The sequence below is a fragment of the Chrysoperla carnea genome, chromosome 1 (assembly GCF_905475395.1).
Source record: "Chrysoperla carnea chromosome 1, inChrCarn1.1, whole genome shotgun sequence".
In the NCBI taxonomy this organism is placed as follows: Eukaryota; Metazoa; Arthropoda; class Insecta; order Neuroptera; family Chrysopidae; genus Chrysoperla; species Chrysoperla carnea.
Genome location: NC_058337.1, coordinates 111,785,416 through 111,809,788, shown reverse-complemented (window position 1 = coordinate 111,809,788; position 24,373 = coordinate 111,785,416). Strand labels below are relative to the sequence as shown.

The 24,373-nt window shown below is 27.9% G+C and overlaps 1 protein-coding gene across 8 annotated transcripts in view; it reads left to right on the top strand.

Moving 5' to 3' along the window:
* LOC123305991 (RNA binding protein fox-1 homolog 3-like) overlaps nt 1-24,373 on the top strand; it is a 306,815-nt gene that overhangs the window by 263,548 nt on the left and 18,894 nt on the right. For 5 of the 8 annotated variants that reach the window (XM_044887843.1, XM_044887841.1, XM_044887845.1 and 2 more), the window contains exons 3-5: nt 9,674-9,904; nt 10,253-10,306; nt 20,752-20,844. In XM_044887843.1, the coding sequence (XP_044743778.1) occupies nt 9,674-9,904; nt 10,253-10,306; nt 20,752-20,844 (378 nt within the window). The remainder of the gene's footprint in view (nt 1-9,673; nt 9,905-10,252; nt 10,307-20,751; nt 20,845-24,373) is intronic. The other 3 variants (XM_044887847.1, XM_044887848.1, XM_044887842.1) reach the window with 2 other exon arrangements.

Sequence of the window (24,373 nt, the reverse complement as noted above, 5' to 3'; positions counted from 1 at the left end):
AAATCTAGATCGCAATGCGTCATAACCTCTGAAAATAGTTTGATTACGTGATTATTAAATGATGTTTGAGTGTGAAAATATTAGAGCAAGTTTTTTTAATTTACTGAGTACGGCTTGTATCAAACTAACGAAAGTACACGAACGGACCCGAAAATTTCCGAAGTTAATATTTTTTGCTTAAGCCCCATGATGATAAACATTTTAACAATTTCAGAAGGACTTGAAATTTTCTATGCAGCAGGTTTTTGGGGCGAAAAATCGATCTAGCTAGATTTCATTTTTAGAAACGTCGGTTTATCCGCGTTTTCAGGAAAAGTTGATGAAAATATGACTCTTACTACAATCTATTGGCGAGTAGTTATACTTTTATTTTTTTAAATTGGGAGCAACTAACTGCTTTACCGACACTGAAACACATGTTTTAAATAGAACGTAAGAAAAATGCTCAAAATACGAGTTCACCTGATTTCAAGCCTCTATGCAATGAGAGTCTAATATTTATTGAACGTGTAACCTCGAACTTGCAAGAATTATGTTTTTTCCTTGAAAGTTCGAATGACACATTGTGCATGTGTCATAATAGAAAAATTATACTGCCAACATTTAAAAATAAAAATATAATTCACTGTATTATAAAAACAATAATTTTAATGATGGAAAATGTTATTTGAAATGAAATAAAAATCATCTAAGTACACATTTACAGATAAAAAAAAAATAAGGTAACATTTTCAGATATAATTTCCCCTGAGGTACAACTTTAATACTAAAGTATGTTATGATTAACTTTGTTGATAGAAAAACAACTACTACGTACATATCTTGAAGACAAAAAGATCTTCATAAGTTTTGTTGACGATTTACCTTAACATTAATCATTTATACAGAGTGTTCAAAAATATGGTTACCAGCATTAAGTATTAAGTTAATATTACATATTTAAATGTTAATTTTTATTGGATTAATCCAAAATGCTATTCAAACCAAGTTAAGGAACGTAGACCTCACAAAACTCGAACAGATAGAGTAAAAGTATTGTTATTCTTAGGAACTACCTTAAAGACGTTGAATATAAGCACATACTTTTGAAACACTCTGTAACTCACGACAAAACTATTTATCAATATAGGTTGATGTGGTTCCTATCTGTCTGCTTAAATATATTTACTTCGTATTATAACTAAACGAAATGTTGAAATTCCTTTGAGATAAACGAAACTTTACTTTTAATCGAATTCTATGCAACCAACCATACCTTAAAAATGATTTTATTGTGTGGATTATTCGATGAGGTTTGTAACTTATTTTTATCTATCTTGAAATAAAAATTCTCAATTATTTTCGTTAAAAGTTTAAATTGAATAAATACATTGTGAAAATTTTTAATGATTTATAAAATAGGCTCATCTATTAAAATGTAACTATTGTTGACACTTAACATTTGATAAAATTTCTAATCAAATCAAAGTCATTTATTTCATGAAAATCATCAATTAAATCAAATCATTTTGATATTTACTTTTCAAACTACTTATTTGCTTTTATTTCAACTATTTATTGAAATACATGCGAACTATTGGTTCATATAAATTCAATGAAAATCGGAGAAAATCAAATGACAAACACACACATAAATTTATTTACAAATGCATTGAAATGATACACACACGGACAAAGAAATTGGGACACTTTCTTGTGAAAGTTACCAAAAAATAAGAAATTATAAAATTTTCTTCAGAAGAAACCTCAAATTATGTACAAATTTATGGGAAATCGATTGGGGGCTAGATTAAGTTAGGTTAGGTTAGAGTAGCTGTCCTGGGGTGGGACAAACTTAGATGATAGAGCCCGTTGTGATGCCCATTGCTTGGCATATCCCTGGACATTACTCCATGAACCATTTGCAACTGTTCAAGAACAACAGGAGTGTTTTGACGTCAACGGTGGGACAAGAGCTAAACATTGACATAGAAGATGAGACTTCGCCCTCCCCCCTCCAACTGTAACTGCCAACTCCTGCAAGTACTTTTATTTTTCGAAAATCATGATCGTTTTTGCATTTTTCACACTACAGGTATACTTAATTCCAAAAAAACTGCCACAGTTAAAACATTCTAAGCGTACTCATCATATGTTATGTTATAATAGTAACACTTAGAATGTTTTAAAACGAGCATTTTTTTTGACATAGAGTATACATTGGAATAAGAAAAATAAGTCCCAGGGCAGGTAAAAATACCCTCCCATTAAAAGTGAAAGAAAAATTCGAAAATTTCTTTCGTTTAGATGCAGTACTTGAAAAACCCAATTTCATAAAGACAAGTATATTCTCTATCCATCTTCAATTTGCTCACACTTCTTACCTGCCCTAGGACTATAGAAATTTTTCCTATTTCACTGTATCTGGATGTGAAAAATGAAAATTGCAAAAATTAGCAGGATTTTTGAAAAATAAAAGTACCCAGGGCAAGTAGAATATTAATACCTATAGCATAGTCGAATTTCAAAGCGATAGAATAAAGGGTATAATCGTAGGGCTTGTAGTTCACCTTTTTATATCGAACTGAAATAAAAATAAACAATTGTTTAGGCTGTTATGTACAAATTTTTGATTGGCGTGAAACTTTATATCGTAGTGCTTGAAATTCAATTGTAACTTTAACCATTCTTATCTGGAAAATCGCTTTTCTTTATAAATTTTACAATTCTACAATGATATTCTACAAGTCTATGTAATATATGGAATATTTTATAAAAATAGAATGAAAAGCCTCTTTAGTAAATATTTTCCTCAGGACTATTGTTTTAACAGATGGATAGACGAATTCATGAGAATAATTCACTAAAATTGAACCAATTTCATTGCCCTCGATTATATTTTGTTAAACATTAGACAATTGTGAACCAATAAAATATATTGAAACACAAAAGAGGGATTTTGAATATATATAGAGAGAATGAACATAATAATTCATTGATTCATGATGAGGTTTACAAATTGGAATGAGACTGAGAGCTACGAGATGAGTGAGGCTGCTGACGGTGCTTGGTGCAGTGTCCATCCACATTCAATTCAATGGTTGCATTATTAGTTTGTTGATTGTAATTAAATTATTCATGTTGAAAACATATAATACATTGTTATTAAACATACCGCAATATTTGACTGATTAGCACAGCAATTCACTTTATATAGCAGGTGCTAGCGTAGGGCACATAACAAGCAAGTAAATTGAACACTTTTTACATCTGTAACAATTGTTTGTAGGATAATCGGTCATTTTTTCGAAGATTTTAATTTCTTAAAAAAGAAAATTAATGTCAATCCAATAATATTAAGTTTGTCCAAAAAAAGGATCAAAATTTGTTAATATAATATAAAAACAAGTGAAAACAAACAATTGGCTGAGTTAATTGTTGAAATATCATGCATAAATGGTGTTGATTATACTCTATCACATTGCACATACATATACAATTTATATAATACATACTATACAATTTACGTCTAATTTGCGCCCTCACGGGTAAACAGTGATATTTACGAAAAAATGTTTCAAACAAAAGTTGTTTATTTTTTGATAAGGAACATTTTTTTTACATTTTTGGAACTTTTGTTCTATCTCTAACGGTTTACAAGATGGGTCCTACGGACTCATAGGTCAAGACCCAATTGACCTATGTTGCTCATTTACGAACTCGACCTCAGTTTTTACGTCCTGACAACGCTGTAAAAATTTCAGATTTATAACTTTTTTCCTTTTTGAGTTATCATGCCCACAGGCGGACGGACGGACAACCGGAAATGGATTAATTAGGTTATTTTATGAACACCTATACTAAAATTTTGTTCGTAGCATCAATATTTTTAACCGTTACAAACTTGGGACTAAACTTAGTATACCTTGCATATTACATATATGCTATTCGCATTAATACATATCTTAAAAATGTTGAAATCTACAAATCTAAAATTAAATGAATATTTACATTCTTACTGTTTTTAATATTTTTTCCTGAAATTTAAAAGAATCAAGTGAATTTTTACATCTTTATTTTATAGAATAAAGAGGGGGAGAGTATATTAAGGGGATAATCTATGGAAAGAACATTTGTGGCGTAATTGATAGAAACTTGAAAAGATCATAACACTTCTGTGATTATAAGGAGATCATAAAAAGAATTATACTTAAATTTCTACTCCACATTTTTCTTACTTATAAATAATTACTTTTAATATTTTCACTTTTTAAGAATTAAACTTTACTTAAAATATATTAATAAATAAATTCTACTAAACAAACCGCTACTTTCTCGAATTATTTAGACTTTATAACTCGAACAAAATGTTATTTCTCTGTGAGGTATCGATGTTACATATTTAAATACTCATATAATTCGAAATTCAAAAAGCACACTCTGTAAGTCGTAGTTACTTAAATATAATCTGTGTATCTCGAACTACTTGTTTAGTCGAAAACTCATGAAGTCGAAATTTTTTGCTTTTCTCTTGAGGTTCGAGTTATCGAGGTTCCACTGATTTTAAGCATTTTAAACTACCAATTAGAGAGATCTGACAGAGTACATGACGTCATATACTAAAGTTTTTATAAGAACTCATGCTTATTTCTGTTTTGCTAGAAATAGATACAACCAAATCTTGGATGACTTTTATCTTGGTTGTTTTTCTAAGTATTCGAAAAATCATATTTCTCTGCCTTTTTGTTACATGAATAAACTATTTGGTATTAAAGCATAAAAAAAAAAAATATATTCCATAATTCTTAATATTCAAGATTTGTACTTAGACCGTGGGGGGCACCCCTTTTTAAAAATGATAAATACATACTTGGGACTCCGTGAGTGGCTTCCTTTTGACGAGTCTACCAAAGTTACGTTTTCAAACGAGCATGATGACATTATATTGTGAGTTATCGTTGTCGGACACTATAACCACTTAATAACATTAATAATTATTAAACAATAAAATATTTTGCCCGAAAAAAAAGCACCGATGAGCTTGTATACAACTTCGAATACGTATCTACTTTTATGTATACTTTTTTGAATACGTATCTTGTGGTCAATGAAATTGCAACAAAACTATATATCAGATAGATTTGGTGGTATTAAAACACGTATGAAATAATCTGTTTTTTTTTTTCAATCAACAAATATATCTGATATATCGATTGTCTTGCAATTTCATTGACCACAAATATACATGGTTCACTTTTGCTGAATTGTTTAGTAATTATTAATGTTATCAAGTCATCATAGTGTCCGACAAATTCCCTGCTGCGTTTTGTCAGAGCGATGACTCGAATATGACGTCATCATGCTCATTGGAAAACCCGGCCTTTTCGAAAAAATTCATAAAAGAAAGCTTGGTAGATTCATCAAAAGAAACCCACTCACAAAGTTTGAAGTATATATTTATTGTTTAAAACATCCGTGATGTCCCTCGATCTCACTTTTAAATACTCTTCAAAAAATCAACTCCAGGCAAACTCAATTATTTACCATTTGTTTTCATGACTGGAATTTGACAGGATCAGAAATCTTTAAAAGTATAAATCTTTGAAAATAGAAATAAATATTTGTATGTATTTGTATGTCATAAAAAGATACTTTGGAATGATGTAAATATAAAAAACCAATTTTAATTTGAAATACTTTTTTCATTAATTGTATTTTGTAAGTAATATAATAACCAAATAATGTGTAGAATCGCCACACCATAATAACACTAAATATATGTACATATTAAATATTATTAAATATTTGTTTAGTTCAAGAATATAATAATACTAATATAATAATATAATAATACAAATAAATGAATTAAATTCAACAAACTGTGTATAATATTTTCAATTAATATGATTGTTATGAAGGTTCTTTGAACTGTTTCACTTTATTCTTTATATTGTAAATTGTAAATGTAAGTAATGAGTAATACTGACGGTTATATTCTATTATGACTGATGATGAGTATCAAATTAATACTAAATAATTCTACTTATAATACACTTACTTATTATTTACAATACATATAAAAGTAACATTCATAGTCGTCATCAGCTATCAGCTTCTTCAAATACTCTTTACTGTTCCATTATGAATACAAATTGGAGTGGATTTATTACTATTGTCTGTTTAATATATCTTGAAAATGGTTGATGAATCCTCTGATGTCAATATCCCAGATAAAAATTGAGTCCAATTTTTGGGAGTTTATAACCTGTTATGTTTGATTATTTGATTTTAACGCTAAAATGTTAGCGCCACGAGTAAAAAAAAAAAAAGTAAACAATACTTAAACAACTCAGCTGATTTTTCCATTGAATTAAAAGGCAAAAGATACCTACTTAATTAGATATTCTAATGTGCTGTACTCTTTTGTGTATGGTATGTGCGTATGGTCAACATTATAGATTTGTATCTATGGGCGTTGCAAACTATAGTACTTTTTTCTATCGCTAGATAGAGTCTTTCTTAGTATTAAAATCCAATATGCTTCCTAGAATACTGAAATAAATGTAAAAACTAGTTTAAATTGGAGAAAAATGAAGTAGTAATGATGACCGCATCAATTTAATTTGATGAGGAAACTAATGCGCAAGACTTTTCGTCAAAAGTTAAAGTGATTCAAAACTTTGTTCATCTTTCAATCATCGAATTTCGCTGCTATTACATATTGAAGGGAGTAATTTTCAAAATATCGTAAAATGAACTTTTTGTTTTATTTTTTAGCTTTCAATATTTTGAAATTCAAGGCAGATATCGAAAAATTGTATTCTTATTGTTCGTATACATTCATGAAGTTATAATAAAATTCATCATCAAAGTTGAAAATATGGCTCAAATAATTTCAACCATAAATCTAAAATTACAAATTTGAAAGAGTTAATTAAAAAGAAAAAACTCGATTGTGTACGATAACTTCCGTACTATTAATGTTCTTTCTTTAAATACTTTGATTTTATCTATGATAAATCTCTTAGATTAGCTCCTTCGTGATTAATTTTGTTTTTAATTGAAATTCAAACTGAACATTCAATTTATTTGAAATCAACCATAAATAAACAAATTATTATAAAGTTAATTGATATTGTCACACGAACTTTTAATAATAATATCCATACAATCGTAAAGGTATTGTTATACACCTTAATAGATTTATTTAAACAGTTGTAACATTGAATACATTAAGTAGCCAGGAAATACGAATACGTGATATGTGTTTGAAATTTTAAATGATTATTTTGTAAAATTTATAAATGCATAGTTTTATTTTTTATTTTTTTAAATTAAACAAAAAATATATTTATTAAATAATTATTTATTTTGTAAATTATAATTAACAACATTTTTAAATTAATTTTTATTTTAAATATGAATTCATCCACTATTTTTAATTAATTCATGGAAATACAATTGACCTTGAGTGAATTATAGTTTATTCTTTGATTTAGACAGGGTCGAATTACGCTAAAGACTCAAAAATGACCCTTTTTACCATTTACTTTACATTTTTCATGAAAATCTTTATCCCTCTCTTTGCCAATGGTTTTAGGTGGATTTTTTCGATTTTTTTATTCTACCACTTATAAACATTATAACAAAATACTGATGTGATTGTCACAACTACATGAGCAGATAAAAAAACGTAAAAGGTTATACCTGCTAATAGGTTTATTCAATTCATATTTTAAATTCAATCCCATTCTATTGTAAATACCAATATTTATCTGTACTTGTTACAATCGTTAGGCAATCGTTTGATTATTTTTACTTTATTTCAATATGAAACGACCATCTTCGGAATGAAGTTGTCATTATTTTATTTTTTTTTCTGTGTTTACTCTTTTCTATATATTTTGAAATTAATCCTGCCCTGTTAGGAACACGTGTTTATAAACTAGGATAATAATTGTATGTGACATATGTCGTTCTTAATTAACTCGCCCGCTCGAAAATTATACTTGAATTTTCCAACAACGCTAGATAGTCTTTTTTAATTAAATTTTAAAAACTCGAGTATCTGGTGCTCTAATTTTAAAATGGAATTTAATATTTATAAAAGTTTATTTAAATTTTAAACATATTGATAGTCATAGGATTCGAGGTATTTTGGCCGCATTTATGAATTTATTTTCTTTACAATAGAATGGGATCATTTCATTAATTATATCTCCTCTAGTTTTGCTCTAAATTTTACAGGATGTACCAATAAAAACCATTTGAATACAAAAATACCTAAAAAAATGTTGTATTATTATTCAAAATATAAAAAATAGCAAATTCTCGAATTTGTTTTATTTACATTAATGTAAAAATGATTTCAATATGAGACGAGATTTTATAGATATTAAATTTATGTTCAAATGCAATTTGTTTCCTGGCCACCCTGTATAAAATATATTTTTAAAAAAAATGATGTTCTAGTTTTGTTTAATAATTTTTTGTGGTTTTTCTAAATAACACAGAATAAATGACTTAATAAATGCTGTTTCACCATAAAATTATAATCGACATTCTGATAAAAATTTTTAAGTCATCAAAACTATTTTAAGCCATTTGGTTATAAAAAAATAACTGATTTTATTTCAATTGTGACTCATTGTATTATAATTTGAACTTGAGTTACGTAAACTTTATCATCTTTACTAATATTAAAAATATGAATGTATTTTTATTACCTAATAACTAATGAACAATGAACAAGGAAAGAAACGATTAAATTTCTTTACAAATTGTTCTAGGAAGTGCCAAATTGTTTAATATTTCCCCACAGAATGTATGCTCATTAAATATGGCAATTTTAATACCGGCTGCTGAGTACAAAAAAGAGAGTCGTTTTTATTGTCTATAATTTTATCGAAATACCGTTCGATGTCCCCAAAAATTTCCTTAAAATTGAAAAATAATTCTTTGAGATTGTCATTAACATAAAATCATAATTGAATAAAAAATGCAAAAATAATTTTCTTGCACAGTTGAAAGAACAAGATGTCCGTTGCCCAAAACTTTAAAAATAAAAAATTATTTTCAATGAGTTAATAAAAATAAAATTCAAAAACTATAAACCGTCATTACAGTCGGGGGACCTCTCAGATTAAAAAGTGTTTTACAGAACGATCCTCCGAAATTCAGATGATAATATTTTCTTTCATACTCTTAGAGCGAAATTATCCTCTCAAATTTCCCGTTGTTCTGAAATGACTGTAAATTACTACGCTTGGCTTTAGACCTTTTTGAAAATTTAATATTCTCTATGATTCCTAAATTAGTAAACATATTTCTTTGAAATAATAAATTGTTGTAAAATCTCTATAATGCAGGCTAATATTTGAGTTGACTGAATCAAGTAATTTACTGAAATTGTTAAGCATGTAACAGAACCGTATTTTAGTAAGTTCAACATACAGGGACGTACTGTAATACACTCCCCGCAAAAAGTAGCGATTTAGAGATTTTACTACAAAAAAATTGTATATGAAATTGTAAATTTTATCGATGATCAAACCCACTAGGGTATTAAAATGCATAATATATATAAATTTTTATTTTATTCAATTCAATTAAAAAAATAATAATTTCATATAAAATTTTTATTTTATATTTTAAACGTATTGTTTGGTGAGCTGTATAACTATTTCCACTGGAGACCGATGTGTTACAGCAAACGGAACCAGAACCCGGTACAGAAGGACAAAATGGTGCAGGTGTACAGTTAGCAAATGGTGGTGCGCTAGTACCAACGAGTGCGGCAGCTTTAGCACATGCGGCAGCAGCTCAAGCCGCAGATATAGCAGCTGGAAAAGGACAACCAAAACGTTTGCATGTGTCAAATATTCCATTCAGATTTAGAGATCCAGATTTAAGGACAATGTTTGGGGTAAGTATTTTTTTTTTTTTTTTTTTTATTAATAAAAAGTTATAAGACCAGAAAAAATCAGATCCATTTGATGATTTGGTGCATAGTTTCTAAAATACTCTAGAAAATCTCATACGATTTCTTAAATCAATTTCAGGCAATATCTTGGAAAATATTTATCTAATAGACAAAAGAACTCGTCGAGCCAACTTTTGAATCCTGATGATTCGAGAAAATACAAAAAAACAAGCCAAATTTGTTCTCCTTAATTGTTTATATTTGTCGATTAAATCACAAAAAATAACAGAGTTTATAAAATAGCTCTTTATTTAAGAGCAATATAAATGTAATCTTTTTTTATTTTTCCAGAATTTTGGCCCAATATTAGATGTAGAAATCATATTTAATGAACGAGGTTCAAAGGTAAGAATGGCTATTAATATTTTTATTATGTTGAACCGCGTACAAAAATTATTAAATGCTTTTTTATACACCCTCCCACCACAAGATCTTATACCCCTTTTGCATTGGATAGATTTCCAAATATGATGTAATATATTTGTCAAAACAGCTCCGCTGGTCCAAAATTATTTGTTTAAAAAATAAAAAGTAAAAGATTGATTTTCCTTAATTTTCGCTTGCACTATATAAACGGAAAATATGGAAAAATGAACACTTCTTTGAAATTGATAGTCGTTTGCACAATTACTTGCAACTATTTGCATTGATAGCGACCATAAATATGTTATTAACAGTGATGGTAAAATAAGCAGGCCGCTGTAGTTGCTAGATAACCAACTTGCCTAGTTAATTAAAGTTATAGTTGCCACAACCTGGAAGTATTTGCGGTCAAGTTTTTGAATGAGTTTATATACTGTCGTTATTAGTTAATACTCCGTTTTAGTCCAATAAATTCATCGATAAGACAAATATATTAAAATAATTTTGAAAAAAATATAGTGCATCATTTTGGAAAATTATCCCGAATATACAGACAGATTTGTTTGATAGAAAAATTAGCTGTAACTACCAATTAGGTAAGAATAATCGCAAAAGTAAATATCACTTTTTATTTGCTTAAAATTAAAATTTTCTCTTATTAATAAAATATATTTCTCTATCATCCAAGTTTGTACTGCTATATGATGAAAATTCATCACTCTTAAGAAAATCCATGAATATACAAGCAACCAACCCCCCTGAATAAATAAGGATTTTGTTCCTTTTAACCTTATAAAACATTCTCTTTCAGCACAAATAAATATGCATTTTTATTAATAATTATATTTAATTTTTTGTTTTTAAATCAATAAAAGAAATGAAAATAATTTTTGTAACATTTGGTAACAGTCATTTAAAAGTCATAGAAGACGGAACGATAGGTCAAGTTTGGAGAGAGCAGACGATGATTGCCACATTTCGACTTCTGTTTGTACTGTCAGTCAGTTTTCTCTAATGGTTTCAGCAAATTCCCGGCTTCTTCGCATAGTTCTAATTTGAAATAATGGTTTTGTATAAAGGCACCACATTATTTTAAGTAGTGCAGAGCATTTTCAGCATATTTACAGAATCTGTAATCGTTAAAAGCAATGCTTTTAAGAGGCTAGTTTTTCTCAGAATCTCTTAGGCTCTCAATAAAGAATCTTTAAATATTCAGAATGTCCGAGAATCTTTTTCCACTAATTTTACAAATCGATAAAGGCTTTCATCTTACTCCCAAAAACACGGATTTTGGAGAATGAATTTCAGAGGAGAGAGAAAGGATCGCAAAAGACACCTATTCTAGAGAAAGCAATGGAAAAGAACGGGCGATATATCCGCTACTGGGTGATATATCCCTTACTGGGTGAATGCAGAACCGGGTTTATTAGGTAATGCAATTTTCGCAGAGATGCGAAAACCAGACAGGTTTTTCTAAGTCTTCGTAAATCAACTTGGCGCCCTCTTGTTGAACACTTCTGGTACAAATTTTTATTTTTTTAGATACAAACTCGTTCATAACTTTTTGAAAATTAACCTTTCCTGCGCGCACGGGTCCCCAACCGATGATGGTTCCCTAGGCAGTAGTCTATTCTGCCTACCGGTGAATCCGGTCCTGGGTCTGTGTTCGATCTAGAGAACCAACACTTCAATAAATTAAGACAAAATTTTCTGAAGTAATGAATTTTTCTTAATTTCTGATTTTGACCGATTCTTAAATCTATGGGCACTGAATGTTTATCGCAGCGGGCAAAATGTCATCTCGTACATTTCATTTCTCTCTTACTCTTAAAAGAAAAATAATTTTATATCTGCCTTAGCAGAATATATTTTCTTTTATCTGTTTTTAATCTGAAAACATCAGTCGTTTCCTCAGGATAAAATATTTATTAATTTCTCGATTGACAATTTTCTAGAAACGTTTTCAGAATATGAAATTCGAAAAAGATTATTTATTAAAGCTATCGGTTTAGTAAATTTTAAGACTTGTTACCAATTGTTTCAAAAAATAAACATATATTTTGGATTCATTCAAAGAAAATCCGTTGGTTGTTTATTTCCAAAAAATAATATTAGGCTTAAAGTCAGTCCATATTTAAAATATTTAACTTTAATGTTCATTTATTTCTAATTTTATTTTAAAATATTTGTTCAATAAATTTTTATCAATTAACATTTGTACTGAAAATAAATTAGCATTAAAGTATTTTTGATTTGTTTGAAAATTCTGATAGAAATTGAATGAATAAAAAATGAATTACATTCGAATTACCCCCAGAAAATAATTATTAGGCTATAGATTTTAATCCTTCAAAAAATTATCAACTTTCATTACCCCCCTATCACCTATTTCACATTTGAAATTAATACCAACCCCTCAGATCACCACCCCCTTTAACCATTTCAATTTACAGGGTATTAAAAACAGTTTGAAAACCGTTGAATATCTTGGGAAATGAACTTCAGATAAAAAATTGAAAGAAAATATCGAATTTTTTGTTTTTGATACGGAAAAGAATATTGGGCAAGCTCTTTTCAAGCCCTTAATTTTCTGCGTGTGAATACATTCGTGAATTTGATGAACGATCGACTTTGGGGGTTTTGGCCTTAATTTACGAAGAAACGCAATGTTAGTTTCAAATATTAAAAACAGTGAAATATTTGGCACATGTCATAAAGTTTGTTCTACAATTGTGCAGCAAAAGCTTCCCTTGGGACAATTTCAAACTATGAGTAGAAATTTTTCTATTTTCTACTTTGCTAACGTTTGGAAACGTGTTAATTTTTTGACGTGCATTTTTTATTTCTCATTCAAGAAAATTGGGCCCCCAAAATTATTAAAACTACTAAAATGAATTTCCACTTTGAAAACGGTTCTCGAAATCTTCAACTTTGATCACTTAAAGTTACCATTCTTCAAATAATAAGGTGTTATAGGTCCCTCGTACATCGAGTTGGGAAGGTTGTTATTTTAATAATACCACTGGGAACTTCTGCACTTAAATATGTCAATTAGAGGATTAAATAATAACTAATTTAGAGGGGTCAAAGTTTTAGCATCTGATATATTTTACATTCTAACAATTTATTTTAAAAACGATTTTTCCAATTTACTTTTAAACACAAAACTGATGTGTTATAAAATGAGTGTCGTGACTATATAAGCCTCCAATTTTTAAATGGTTTATTGAAATGGGTTGATTCAATTAGACAAGTTTTTTTTTTCATTTGTTTATTCGAAGTTTATTTTTTGAGATATTCGACCATTTTCAAACTCTTTTAACACCCTGTATACATCCCCCACCCCTTAAAATTACAATTACTACTTTGTATATCTTATATATGATAATGTTTACATTATTTTTTATTGATTATGGATTTGAAATGATATATTAATATTATTGATTCTGACTTCTCTATTGTCATTGTTGCTTCGTGTTGGCGCTTTCCTTGTGACGTAATATGATGGCAAAGTTTTGACTGTTGGCACTATGGGAGCTCCTTTTTTCATTTTTATTCTGAACCTTTTTTTTTTTTAATTAATATATTCAAACCTGTATTTTTGATATTTTGGAAACGATTTTTCATTAATTAATTATATATAAAATTCATTAATATAATGTTTAATTAATTAGTTTCCATTTTTTGTATTACCATATTTTTCGAAAATTTACCATTTTTATTAATTTTCGTTTCTTCATTTCGTAATAAAATGTACATTTTAAAGAAAGGCGTAGTTGACAATTGACTTGATTATCTTTAATTAGCCTTTTTCATAACCGTGCTTGAAACATAGCATTTGTCCCTACCTATGGTACTGCCCCCAAGCGGATTTTGTTTTAAGTGCGGCTACGAATAAAGCTAGTTTTGTGAATATGACATCATAGTTTTAAATAATTGAATTTTTGTTTGAAAATAGCAAAGAAACAAAGTTTGTAATAAAAGAGAAAGATAGTAATAGGATTATGAACTACTTACCTTCTGTCCGTCTATCTTTAAATATTGAGGACGATATTTTAAAAACGTGAAAAGATGAATTAGCTGAAATTTAAATAGCGTGTCATGGAGCAAATGGTAACTTCATGTGCTTATGCGGGTAATTTCCGGGTCGTGTTCACACAAATCTTTTGAATCGTAAGAGGATAAAGAAAATATTCCTTTTTCTAAAAAAAAATTAATTTTAAACCTAAATAGATTTCCAGTAAATACAAGGTGTTTAAATAATATGTCTATTTGAACAGAAATTTTTACTATACAAACACATGAATAAGTCGTTCTCTATTACAGTCTAGTTTGCCTTCAATAAGTTTATTTCTGTCGAAAATTTCGGTGAAATTTGAATAAAATGAATGTATGGCACTAATTTTTATAAATATTGTATTATCCATAACAACAGCAATATAGATGTATACCTTTATGACCTTTTAGAAAGTTTTAATCTATTTTGTAGATAGTCATATTCGAGTCAAGTGTCATTACACGCAAAAAAGTCAACTATTTTTTTTATTTAGTTTAAATTTCTATTTTTACAACAAGAACTATTAAATTTCTGAGTAATCTTTAGTAATACGATATGAATATTAATATTAAAACTATTACACGGAGAAAAATTCACGGAATATATCTTAACATTGAAATATAATTAATGGCATTAAAATTCTAAAACAAGTAAAATTATTCGTTTCAGATATTATTTTATGTATTGGAACTTAATATAATCTAATTGGCTGGCAAAATTAAGTAACAATATGACAATATACTGTTGTTGAATTCTTAAAAATTATCTGCCGCCTAATTTGAATCTAAAAATTTAGAAAAAGTTCAATTTATATGACGAATGAAATGATTATTTACAAGTTTGACATATTTATATTTAAGTAAAAACTTGAGAATCACGAAAATTTAATTTTTCTCCGTGTACTTGTTTAAATCGATAAAACTATCTGATAAAATGAATAAATTTTGAAACGCAATTTGTATATTTTATTACGAAAAAAATCAAGACTACATTTTATATTAATACAATTCCAAATTAATTATATTTTCCCAGTAGAAAATTTTTTTGATTTTTCACAATGCATCCGCTGTATCTCTAGAATTTTTTTTGTGTAACATAAATTATATTTCTAGATACCGCCTATATATTTTTTATTATATCATGAACAAAGCATAACATAATATTTTATAACCTAACTTTTTATTACTACTAAATTAATTGGATGGCGCATTGATTTTCTTAGTGACAACAAAAGCTCAACTTTCATTGTACAAAACGAACAAAAGTATGTGTGGCTTTAATTTGCACAACGAATATTTTTATTCGAACCAAAAATATAGGCGAAACCGAGATAAGTAATTACGCCTCTGGTGGTCAAATAATATAACTAAAAGAATCGGTCATACGATAGCTCAGAAATAAAATTATTTTTAATAAAAGTTTTAATTTTTGATGTGCATTAGACATGCGAAAATGTTTTCCAATGTATTTGATATGTCAATACCCGAAAGAGTTTTCGATTAGCTGATTTTGACTGTTAAAAAATAAAGTCGAATCAATAGAAATACAGATAAAAAGAAAGTAGATAGCAAACTAACAACATTCTTCATTCAGCAATTCATTCAAAATTAACCTACAAACAGTAATTAAACATTACTCCGATAATGGTTCATTAACAGCGCCGAAAGTGCAATATATGATCGAATATTTTACCTAAATTTGAATAATGCATTTCAATGAATAAAGTTTATTTCTTTATGTACTTTTAAAAGTAGCACAAAACTTTGTTTATGAAAATATGTCTATCGAATGACCATGACCTATTAGTTCGATTGTGACCATGGTGAGCGCTGTAATCTTAAAGTATTTCGCCTATACCATAGTGTGTCTCTATTTTTAGATTATGGAAATAGTAAATATTAACTTTGTGTAGGTGAACAAAATAATATATTTGCACTAGTGTTTTTTTGTTTTTGGTTTCTAATTTTTACACGCTTCTTTGTTTACATTTTAAAACCACAGTTTGTCTCATAAATACACCACAAACCGCATGTCTTGAACTCTCTGTACAAAAATCAAATAACAAATATATAATCTAAACTGTTTTATAAATATAAAAAACTACTTTTCAAAATGGAATGTTTTGGAAATGTTTCCATTTATGATTATTTCTAATTAATAATTATATATTTTCGATTTTAATTATTATCAAAGACATAAACCAATTTTTTATAGTTTATTTATACAGTAAGAGATGGCACTGTAAGTAGTGTATTTCAAAGTTAATATTTTATTTCAAAGATGGCTATTTTATTAATGGATAATAAAAATAAAATTAATTCAGCATAAACCAGTGCTTCTCAAAATACTTTAATAAAATTTTAGTTGCTCCATTTGAATCTATGATATTTTCATACAAAACTTTCATAGTTATCTAGTTAGAAAATATCACTTTTATTAAGACCTCACAAGCATAGTTTACTTTTTAGGAATGAACTGACTTTACTCCGTCTAAAATTTGGATAAAACGCGGTATTTGGGAAAAGTTCAATCTTGAAATTCCTAATAAGTGTTTTGCAGTTATCCATTTATGGAATACTATCTGTTTGCGCATTCTTACAGAAACCAAAAGGTATTTTTTAAATTAAGAGAGACCCGTTTTAAGCCTTTAAATTTTAAATTCTTTCATACAATTTTGTCGAGATTAAGTAGGACAACCCAAGCTAATAATAAACTATGATATCTTAAACCATCTTAGGATGAGTACAGTTCATCTTCAAGTTGCTTCGCATCGTTAATAACCACAATTTGAGAACAAAATCGTTAATCGAACTTTTGATGACATTTAAAAGGAACACTGCAAATACAAATAAAAATTCCTGACAAATCCAAAAATTTGGACTTTGGCAAATTACCTTGCAATTAAAAATTCTGGATGTCTTTGTCGTCAGAAATCAATATAATAGTAATTTGTAAGCTGAGGATTATTTTTATTGTTTGATTTACAACAATATTTATATTGAGAATTGAGAAAACAAGCTATTTCCAAATATTGATATATAGTGCCCACACTTAAAAATATTTTTGTTTAAACTAAGAAAATCTTTGCTTCATCAAATGGTATTTTTCCTACTTTGAGCAAGAAGATACAATTTTCTAGATTCATCGTGTTTTTAATACTTTTTGGACCAGTGTAGTTTAATAACATTAGGTAATTAATAATAATTTGATTAATTCTGTTAGCATGTGTGATAATGTAGACAAAAGTTCAGAACTAAACGAATTAAAAGTTTGAATGCAAATAGGTGCAAAAACAAATGGCGCAAGATTTTTCCAAAAGAAACAGTTACAGATAATTTAATCAAGTTAATAAAAAAAATTAATAATTTGCATTTTTTCTGGATTGTAAATATTATTCTTAGAATGGAAGTTTTTTTATTTTAGATATCTTGGGCATCTTGTTGCTTATTTTTCTCCATCAAGTAATAAATTTTACAATTGAAAGAACTCAGCTTTTGCTTGTATTTTTTTGTATTAAATAAATTCGAAAGACTGGAAAAATGAAAAATATTTAACACAGTTTTTAGACAGTTAAAAATGCAGAATTTTTAATTTTATTTGTTCGAAAGATTTATAAACAAAAAATTGCTAACTTAGCAAATTTGAGTTCGAATCTCAAATAAAAATTTAATATTTAGGTATATAATAGCCCCATAAGTTATGTGCCCTGCCAAAAACTCTGCCATAGTTTGATTCGTCAAAAATTTGATTTTCCGTAGGAATGCTATAGTTCTTTTTTTTAGAAAAGGCAATGTGTAAGCCATCAGGTTGAGATATGATGTTTATATTACAATGGCATGTATGATTCGGGATTGATTGATTGGCTTGGCATCCAAAAAACAAAAAAAGTATCAGTTTTATTTTGATTACTGACCAAAATACATTTAGTTCCCACAAAAAACGAATTGTTTCCTTTAAAAACTGCCAAGAAATTAACAAAACAAGAAGACAAATCATCAAGCCAAAAAAAAGTAATCGTTTTGTGATTTGCCAAAAAAAATAATTTTTTAGGTTTCCTCTCCCAAACAAGACCTGTACCTTTGTTGAACCCACCTTTCTCTTAATTTTTCTGCAGAAAAAAAATATTAATCAAAATGTGTCAAAATTTTGAAGAAAAAAATTTTGATTAATAATTTTTTTTAGTCAATATCATTAGTAAAATTAAACCTAAAAAAAAATTAACATATCAAAGAATCAATGTAATTATTATTTGTGTCATTTATTAAGTAGAAAACAAATTATTTTTATAATCTATTTATTAAGAGCGAAATTTTGAGTCCACCGTTTCATCGATATAATAACATTTATTAATATCCAAATTAAAACACTTCTTTTCGCAAATTTGATTCGCCCGCCATTAAATTGCACTGTAGTTTTAAAAAAATAAAACATAATTAATGTAGAAATAATAAAAAAATCTTGTGCCTTGATCGGCTAGACAAAACAGTTAATAGAATCAACAACCATTTTTAATTCGCTTTTTAATTTTAATTTATGTTTTCAGCCTTTTTTTTATTTTTCTACCAAAAACAATATTAACAAAAACTATTTATTCATTTTTTTATATTAAAAACATCTGCTGTCTTTATTTACACTGACCAAAGCAACCATATATATTTAATTTTGTAATTAGATAAGATGGAATGAACAAATCATCACTTGTGTATTTAAATAAGTTTAATGCTCATTATATTTATTAATTTGAATATACCGCCACGCCTGCGTACTTTATTTTGATAGTTTAGTATAAGAGCCTGTATAATATGTTTCTAAAATTGTGTTGTAAACTTCCAGAATCGATTGTAATCACTTATCAAAATAAGAAAGACGTGTGTATGCCATTCGACCGTCCAAAAATTTATCACAAAATCTACACAAGAGTTAATAAAAAATGCCTGAATATTCAAATCTAACTCTAGCCTGGTTCTCATCTCTATTTCAAGCAGTAAACAAAAATTACTTATGCGTGACGTAATCAACAGTCCTGATACTCTTAACGATCTGTATATATATTTTATATTTTAAAAAAATTTTGGAGAAGTTAGCCACCAAAATCATTTTTCGTGATATATGAATTACAGTCGAAAATGCTTTCTTTCCAAATAAGGAAAATTGATTAAAACAATTCATTATATTTTTAAAACCTCGAATTTGGAACACATTGTAGAGCCGTTTTCCATACAAATTCTTTCTTATTTCGATAAGCAATTTTTATCACAAGTTATAACATCTTTTAAGAAACTATTAAAAAAAAGGAACAAATATACATACATGTGGCACGCCTGAATTATCTTTAAAACATTTTTCTTAGTTATCATGCGAAGTGATAATGATAAGAACTGTTAAATTTTGGAATATTTAAGAAAACCTTTCATAATAGATAAAAATTTACTGTATCAACTAATGCCACTTGTTTCGCTTTTTAACCTTTTACGGGCTCTTATATTAGTTTATGTTTAAATTCTCGGTCTTATAAGCAGGTTTAAATACTCCATTTTGGATGTGGAACACATCTTATCAAACCCAATTTTAATTTACTTAAACTTGAAAAGTAATTAATCTTGGTTTCGATAAAATGCGCATTCTCGTTAATAATAACAGTTTAATTCTATCTAGACCTGTTTCTGAGACCTTGGTAAAATTGTTATGATAAAACCTTGCCTATTTTCAAAATAAATAAAAAACTTTGGCAAAAAGGACCAATATTAGTTGTTGATTTTTTTTTATTTATTGTTATATAAATTTTGTTGCTGAGATTGTAAATACATTTTTGGAAGATCATTTTTCATTGATAGATAAATGTTTTTATGAGATGTGATGGTAATTCATTCGTTCGATAAATTTGCTTTAAATTTACGCTAAAAACTATCTTGGACAATATATATGAGCATATAACAAGACTTGGGACGGTGGACTTTACTTTTGCTATAACATTTTACAAAAGATGTTAATTTATAATATTCATTGTGTTATTTATTACATTTAGGGGGATTAAGTGTCTTAGAGTAGAGCAATACACGCCTTTCTATATTTAAAAATAGATTTGGATGCTTATTCCCCTATGAGAGATGGTTTTTTTACAAAAACCTAATAATCCTCGGTAGATCCATGGAAAATCAATTTAAAAAAATCATTTTTTATTTATATAGTGAATTAGATTTTTCAAAAAATATATATAAAACTACTGAGGACAAACATTTTTAATAAACTACGTACAATATACAAAAAAAGAGAGAAATATCAAAAAAAATGATGCATATATGTTGTTGCACGTTGTTTTTTGAGCTGTTGAAGCTGTTTTTAATGCATGTTTTGTCTGTCTTGCATGCAGGGATTCGGTTTTGTAACATTCGCGAATAGTGCTGATGCGGACCGCGCACGAGACCGACTTCACGGCACCGTGGTTGAGGGAAGAAAGATAGAGGTGTGCATGTCAAACAAATTTGAGATCAAATTTATTTACATTTTTTATTATACATATTTTTTATCTGAATATCTTTTTATACCTTTTTTTACCTATTTACCCTACTATTTGTGGTAGCACTCATATTTTTTTAACATAACATTTTTTTTTTGAAATCTATCCTTTTATTTATCCTTTCCCACCTTATTGCTACTATCAATATACTGATCTTATAACCTTAAAATATTTCCTTCTTCGAAATGTCATTTGTATTTTAGATTTTTATTTTTTTCGTTTTAAATTAGAATTTATTACGTAAACACTTCTATATAAAGGTTTGTGCTTTTTATTATTATATTTATTAGTTTATAGTGTGAATTTCGTTGGAATTTCATTTACAAATGACATTTAAGTTATTTTGTTTTTTTTTCTTACCATAAAATTTATATTGAATAAATAATCAATGTAAGTTCTCAATCCTTACCACTTCCAATCATAAATAGTTTATTTACCATTTTCTATACTTTGAATTATTTTTGAGTAAGTTATGTCAAAAAAGACTTAAATTGTGTGACTAATTTTATTTTATTTTTTTGGTTAAAAATGTGCGTTTAGAGTAATTTTGATTGCATTTTAGTAATTTTTTGTAGATGGTGTAGGGTGTTTTATATTAAATAACCATATGCTTAAACATTAAAAAAAAAAAACACCAAAAATATATTTGTTCGCACATTTAACAAGCTTTATCAGAATACCAACATATAAATAATATCCTTTATATCCATCTAAAATTGACATACCTTATGAGAAAATAATTTTAAGAACATTTTAGTATTTAAGTTTAGATAATAAGATTTATTTTATTTTTCCAAAACTGTTTTTTAAGAAAAAAACTTTGTTAAATTGAGCCTAATAAAGTAAGCCTTTTAGCCTCAATTTAATATATGTTTTTTTTTTCTGTATTTTATTTATATATTAAGTCCTGAATCATTTGGTTCGGTTCTCCATTATGACGTTGTGTCCGTTATCTCTCTAGACGGCCATATTTTAAAAAAAGTGCCGATGAAAGTTGTAGAGTACGGTTTTTCCTACACACTCACCCAGACACAATATGAAAACGGACATATGCGTGTGTAACGTCAGGTAAGATTATCGTCATGACACTATCAATAATACAAAAATAACCAGTAATGATAATTTTATATTGTTTACAATTTTATTTTTTTCTTATACAAAAATTATTTGAATGCAAAAGAATAATTTATCATTTAAATTAAAAACCTATTACGAAGAATTCTCCCATTTTCCTCTTCAATTTTTGTTTTCTTTATTTCAATATATTTTAATTCTGCAATGTAAACCTTAGCCCCCATTTTCAATAACACTGATACGTAATTACTTAAACAAAGAGCAAATGGATTTAAAATTCCGGAAAGTAAAGTTAGTGTTGTTCTTGAAATATTGATCTTTCTGGAAGCTTAAAATCAAGTTCTAAAACAGACTGTTCTGTGAAGATAGTATTTTTATTATTGTAAGAACTTTAATTCCAGTACTTAAATGTAAGCCTTAGAGTAACAATTTCCCGTCAATGAACGCGTGTTTGATATAGAAAAACTGATATTCTACCTAGTCTGGAAAACAGTGCATAATTAAGAAATCCAATGAAATATATAAAATTTAAAATTAGATAGGTTCTTGTAACACGGCCCCAAATTGGACGCCAAATTAACATACGTTAGATCTTATCGGATTTTAGTTTTACCCAGGGCCGTCTTTAACCTTTTGAAGGCCCTAGGCGCATAAGAATTGCAAGGTCCCTGTTTTTGTAAAACTTCATTTCACAGCTAGATCGAGAAAGCACTTAATTTTCTATATTTACGTACAGTGGTGGATTTAAGGAACAAGTCCCAGTGAGCTCTCTAAAAGCCCTGAAAATCTATAAATAAAGACTTTTTTTAGTCTTCGAGGCTAGGTCGGGGCCCCAGGCGATCGTGGGACCATGGTTACTTGACATAGTGTTTTGTGAAAAAGAGGGAATCTTGTTATGAGTGAATGAGTAATGTTTAAGTTGTTCACAGTCAGGTTGAGTTTGATACGGATTTGACAAGAGCATAATAACCACGCTTCGATCATAAACGACGCTCAGGTGTTCACTACTGTAGAATTATCGACTAAAATCGCGTCAAATACATTGCAGATATAAAATATACTCATTTATCATTTACATTTTAATTTTTCGGTCATGTCAACTCATATTTAGAACTTCCGAAAATGTTCTCGATTTGAATTTTTACTAAAACAGATGGATTGTAAACAATTTTTTTTTTTTGAGATTAGATGCCGAAAGTTTTTAATTCGATTCAAAATTTCTCGAACAGAAAATTCAAATCGACAACATTAAAAATACAAAATTACAATGAGAAATGTTAAAATTTGGGAAAAAAAGATAGAAAAACTGTTTATTTCTCCTAGAAAAAAGTTAATTCATATTTCATTATTGATGTCAATTAAAATTTTTAATTAGAGAATATTTGTTATGATTATTTTTCATAATATTATTAAAGTTAATGAGCCTGGTAATTGAGGAAATTTTTAATAACAGTATGAAATTGAAAACCTATTTGTATAATTGTTTAATAATACCGTCGTTTTATTATAAAACAGAGTATCACAAAAGTATTCGTTTGACTGTCTTTCAAGGTCATCTCTTTTTAGAATAGCATAAGGAGAAATGGGGTTTATCGAATAAATGTAACTGGTAGCGTACGCCCAAATACATATTTTTGTATGAGGAACATACGAACGGAAACGGCACCATTGGGAGTTACTTGCTTCAAAATTTCACGCACGGTTTTGGATTTGTACCAAATCTTTTAGATAAATAAAATTTTTCGGAAGAAAACTGTGGATAAAAATAATTATACCATCAACTTTTATTCGAAACATTTTTTTTTTTTTTTTTTGATAACTCAGAATTTGATATATATCAAAAATGGTCTGCGAAGTTCTGGCGCTTGCTTCGAAGGGGACGTTTCTAGAAAAATATTTCTTATACCAAAATGCTTACCTAGGCGTATCCTACCATGGCTTTCATTATCCACCATCAATTCGAATACATTTTGGTATAATTTTTATACAAAATTAACTTGATTTGCAATAATTTTTCCAAATTTTGACATTTCTCTTCGGAAGACGAATTTGCATGCTTTCAAAAATGATCTATATATCCATTTCACTCATCAAAAAGTAAGTATTTCTCTTAAAAAATAATCATTTTACCCTCGAAATAAATCTTTCTTTTTACCTTCACACCTGTATTCAAATAACCAAAATTTATAAAAAATAAAATGAAAAGGTTTGCACCTCAACTATCTCGATGACGAAATCTCAAAAAGGGTAACATACTGTATTTTAAGTAATTTATTACGTAACAGCATCCTGTCTCTTTTCCTCATATGAAAAATACTTCAGTAGGTTTTTAAGTATGGCATGACAAAAATATGGTGCTTCCTCCGCTTTATAAAAATTAGGCTGATCGTTTTACAAATGG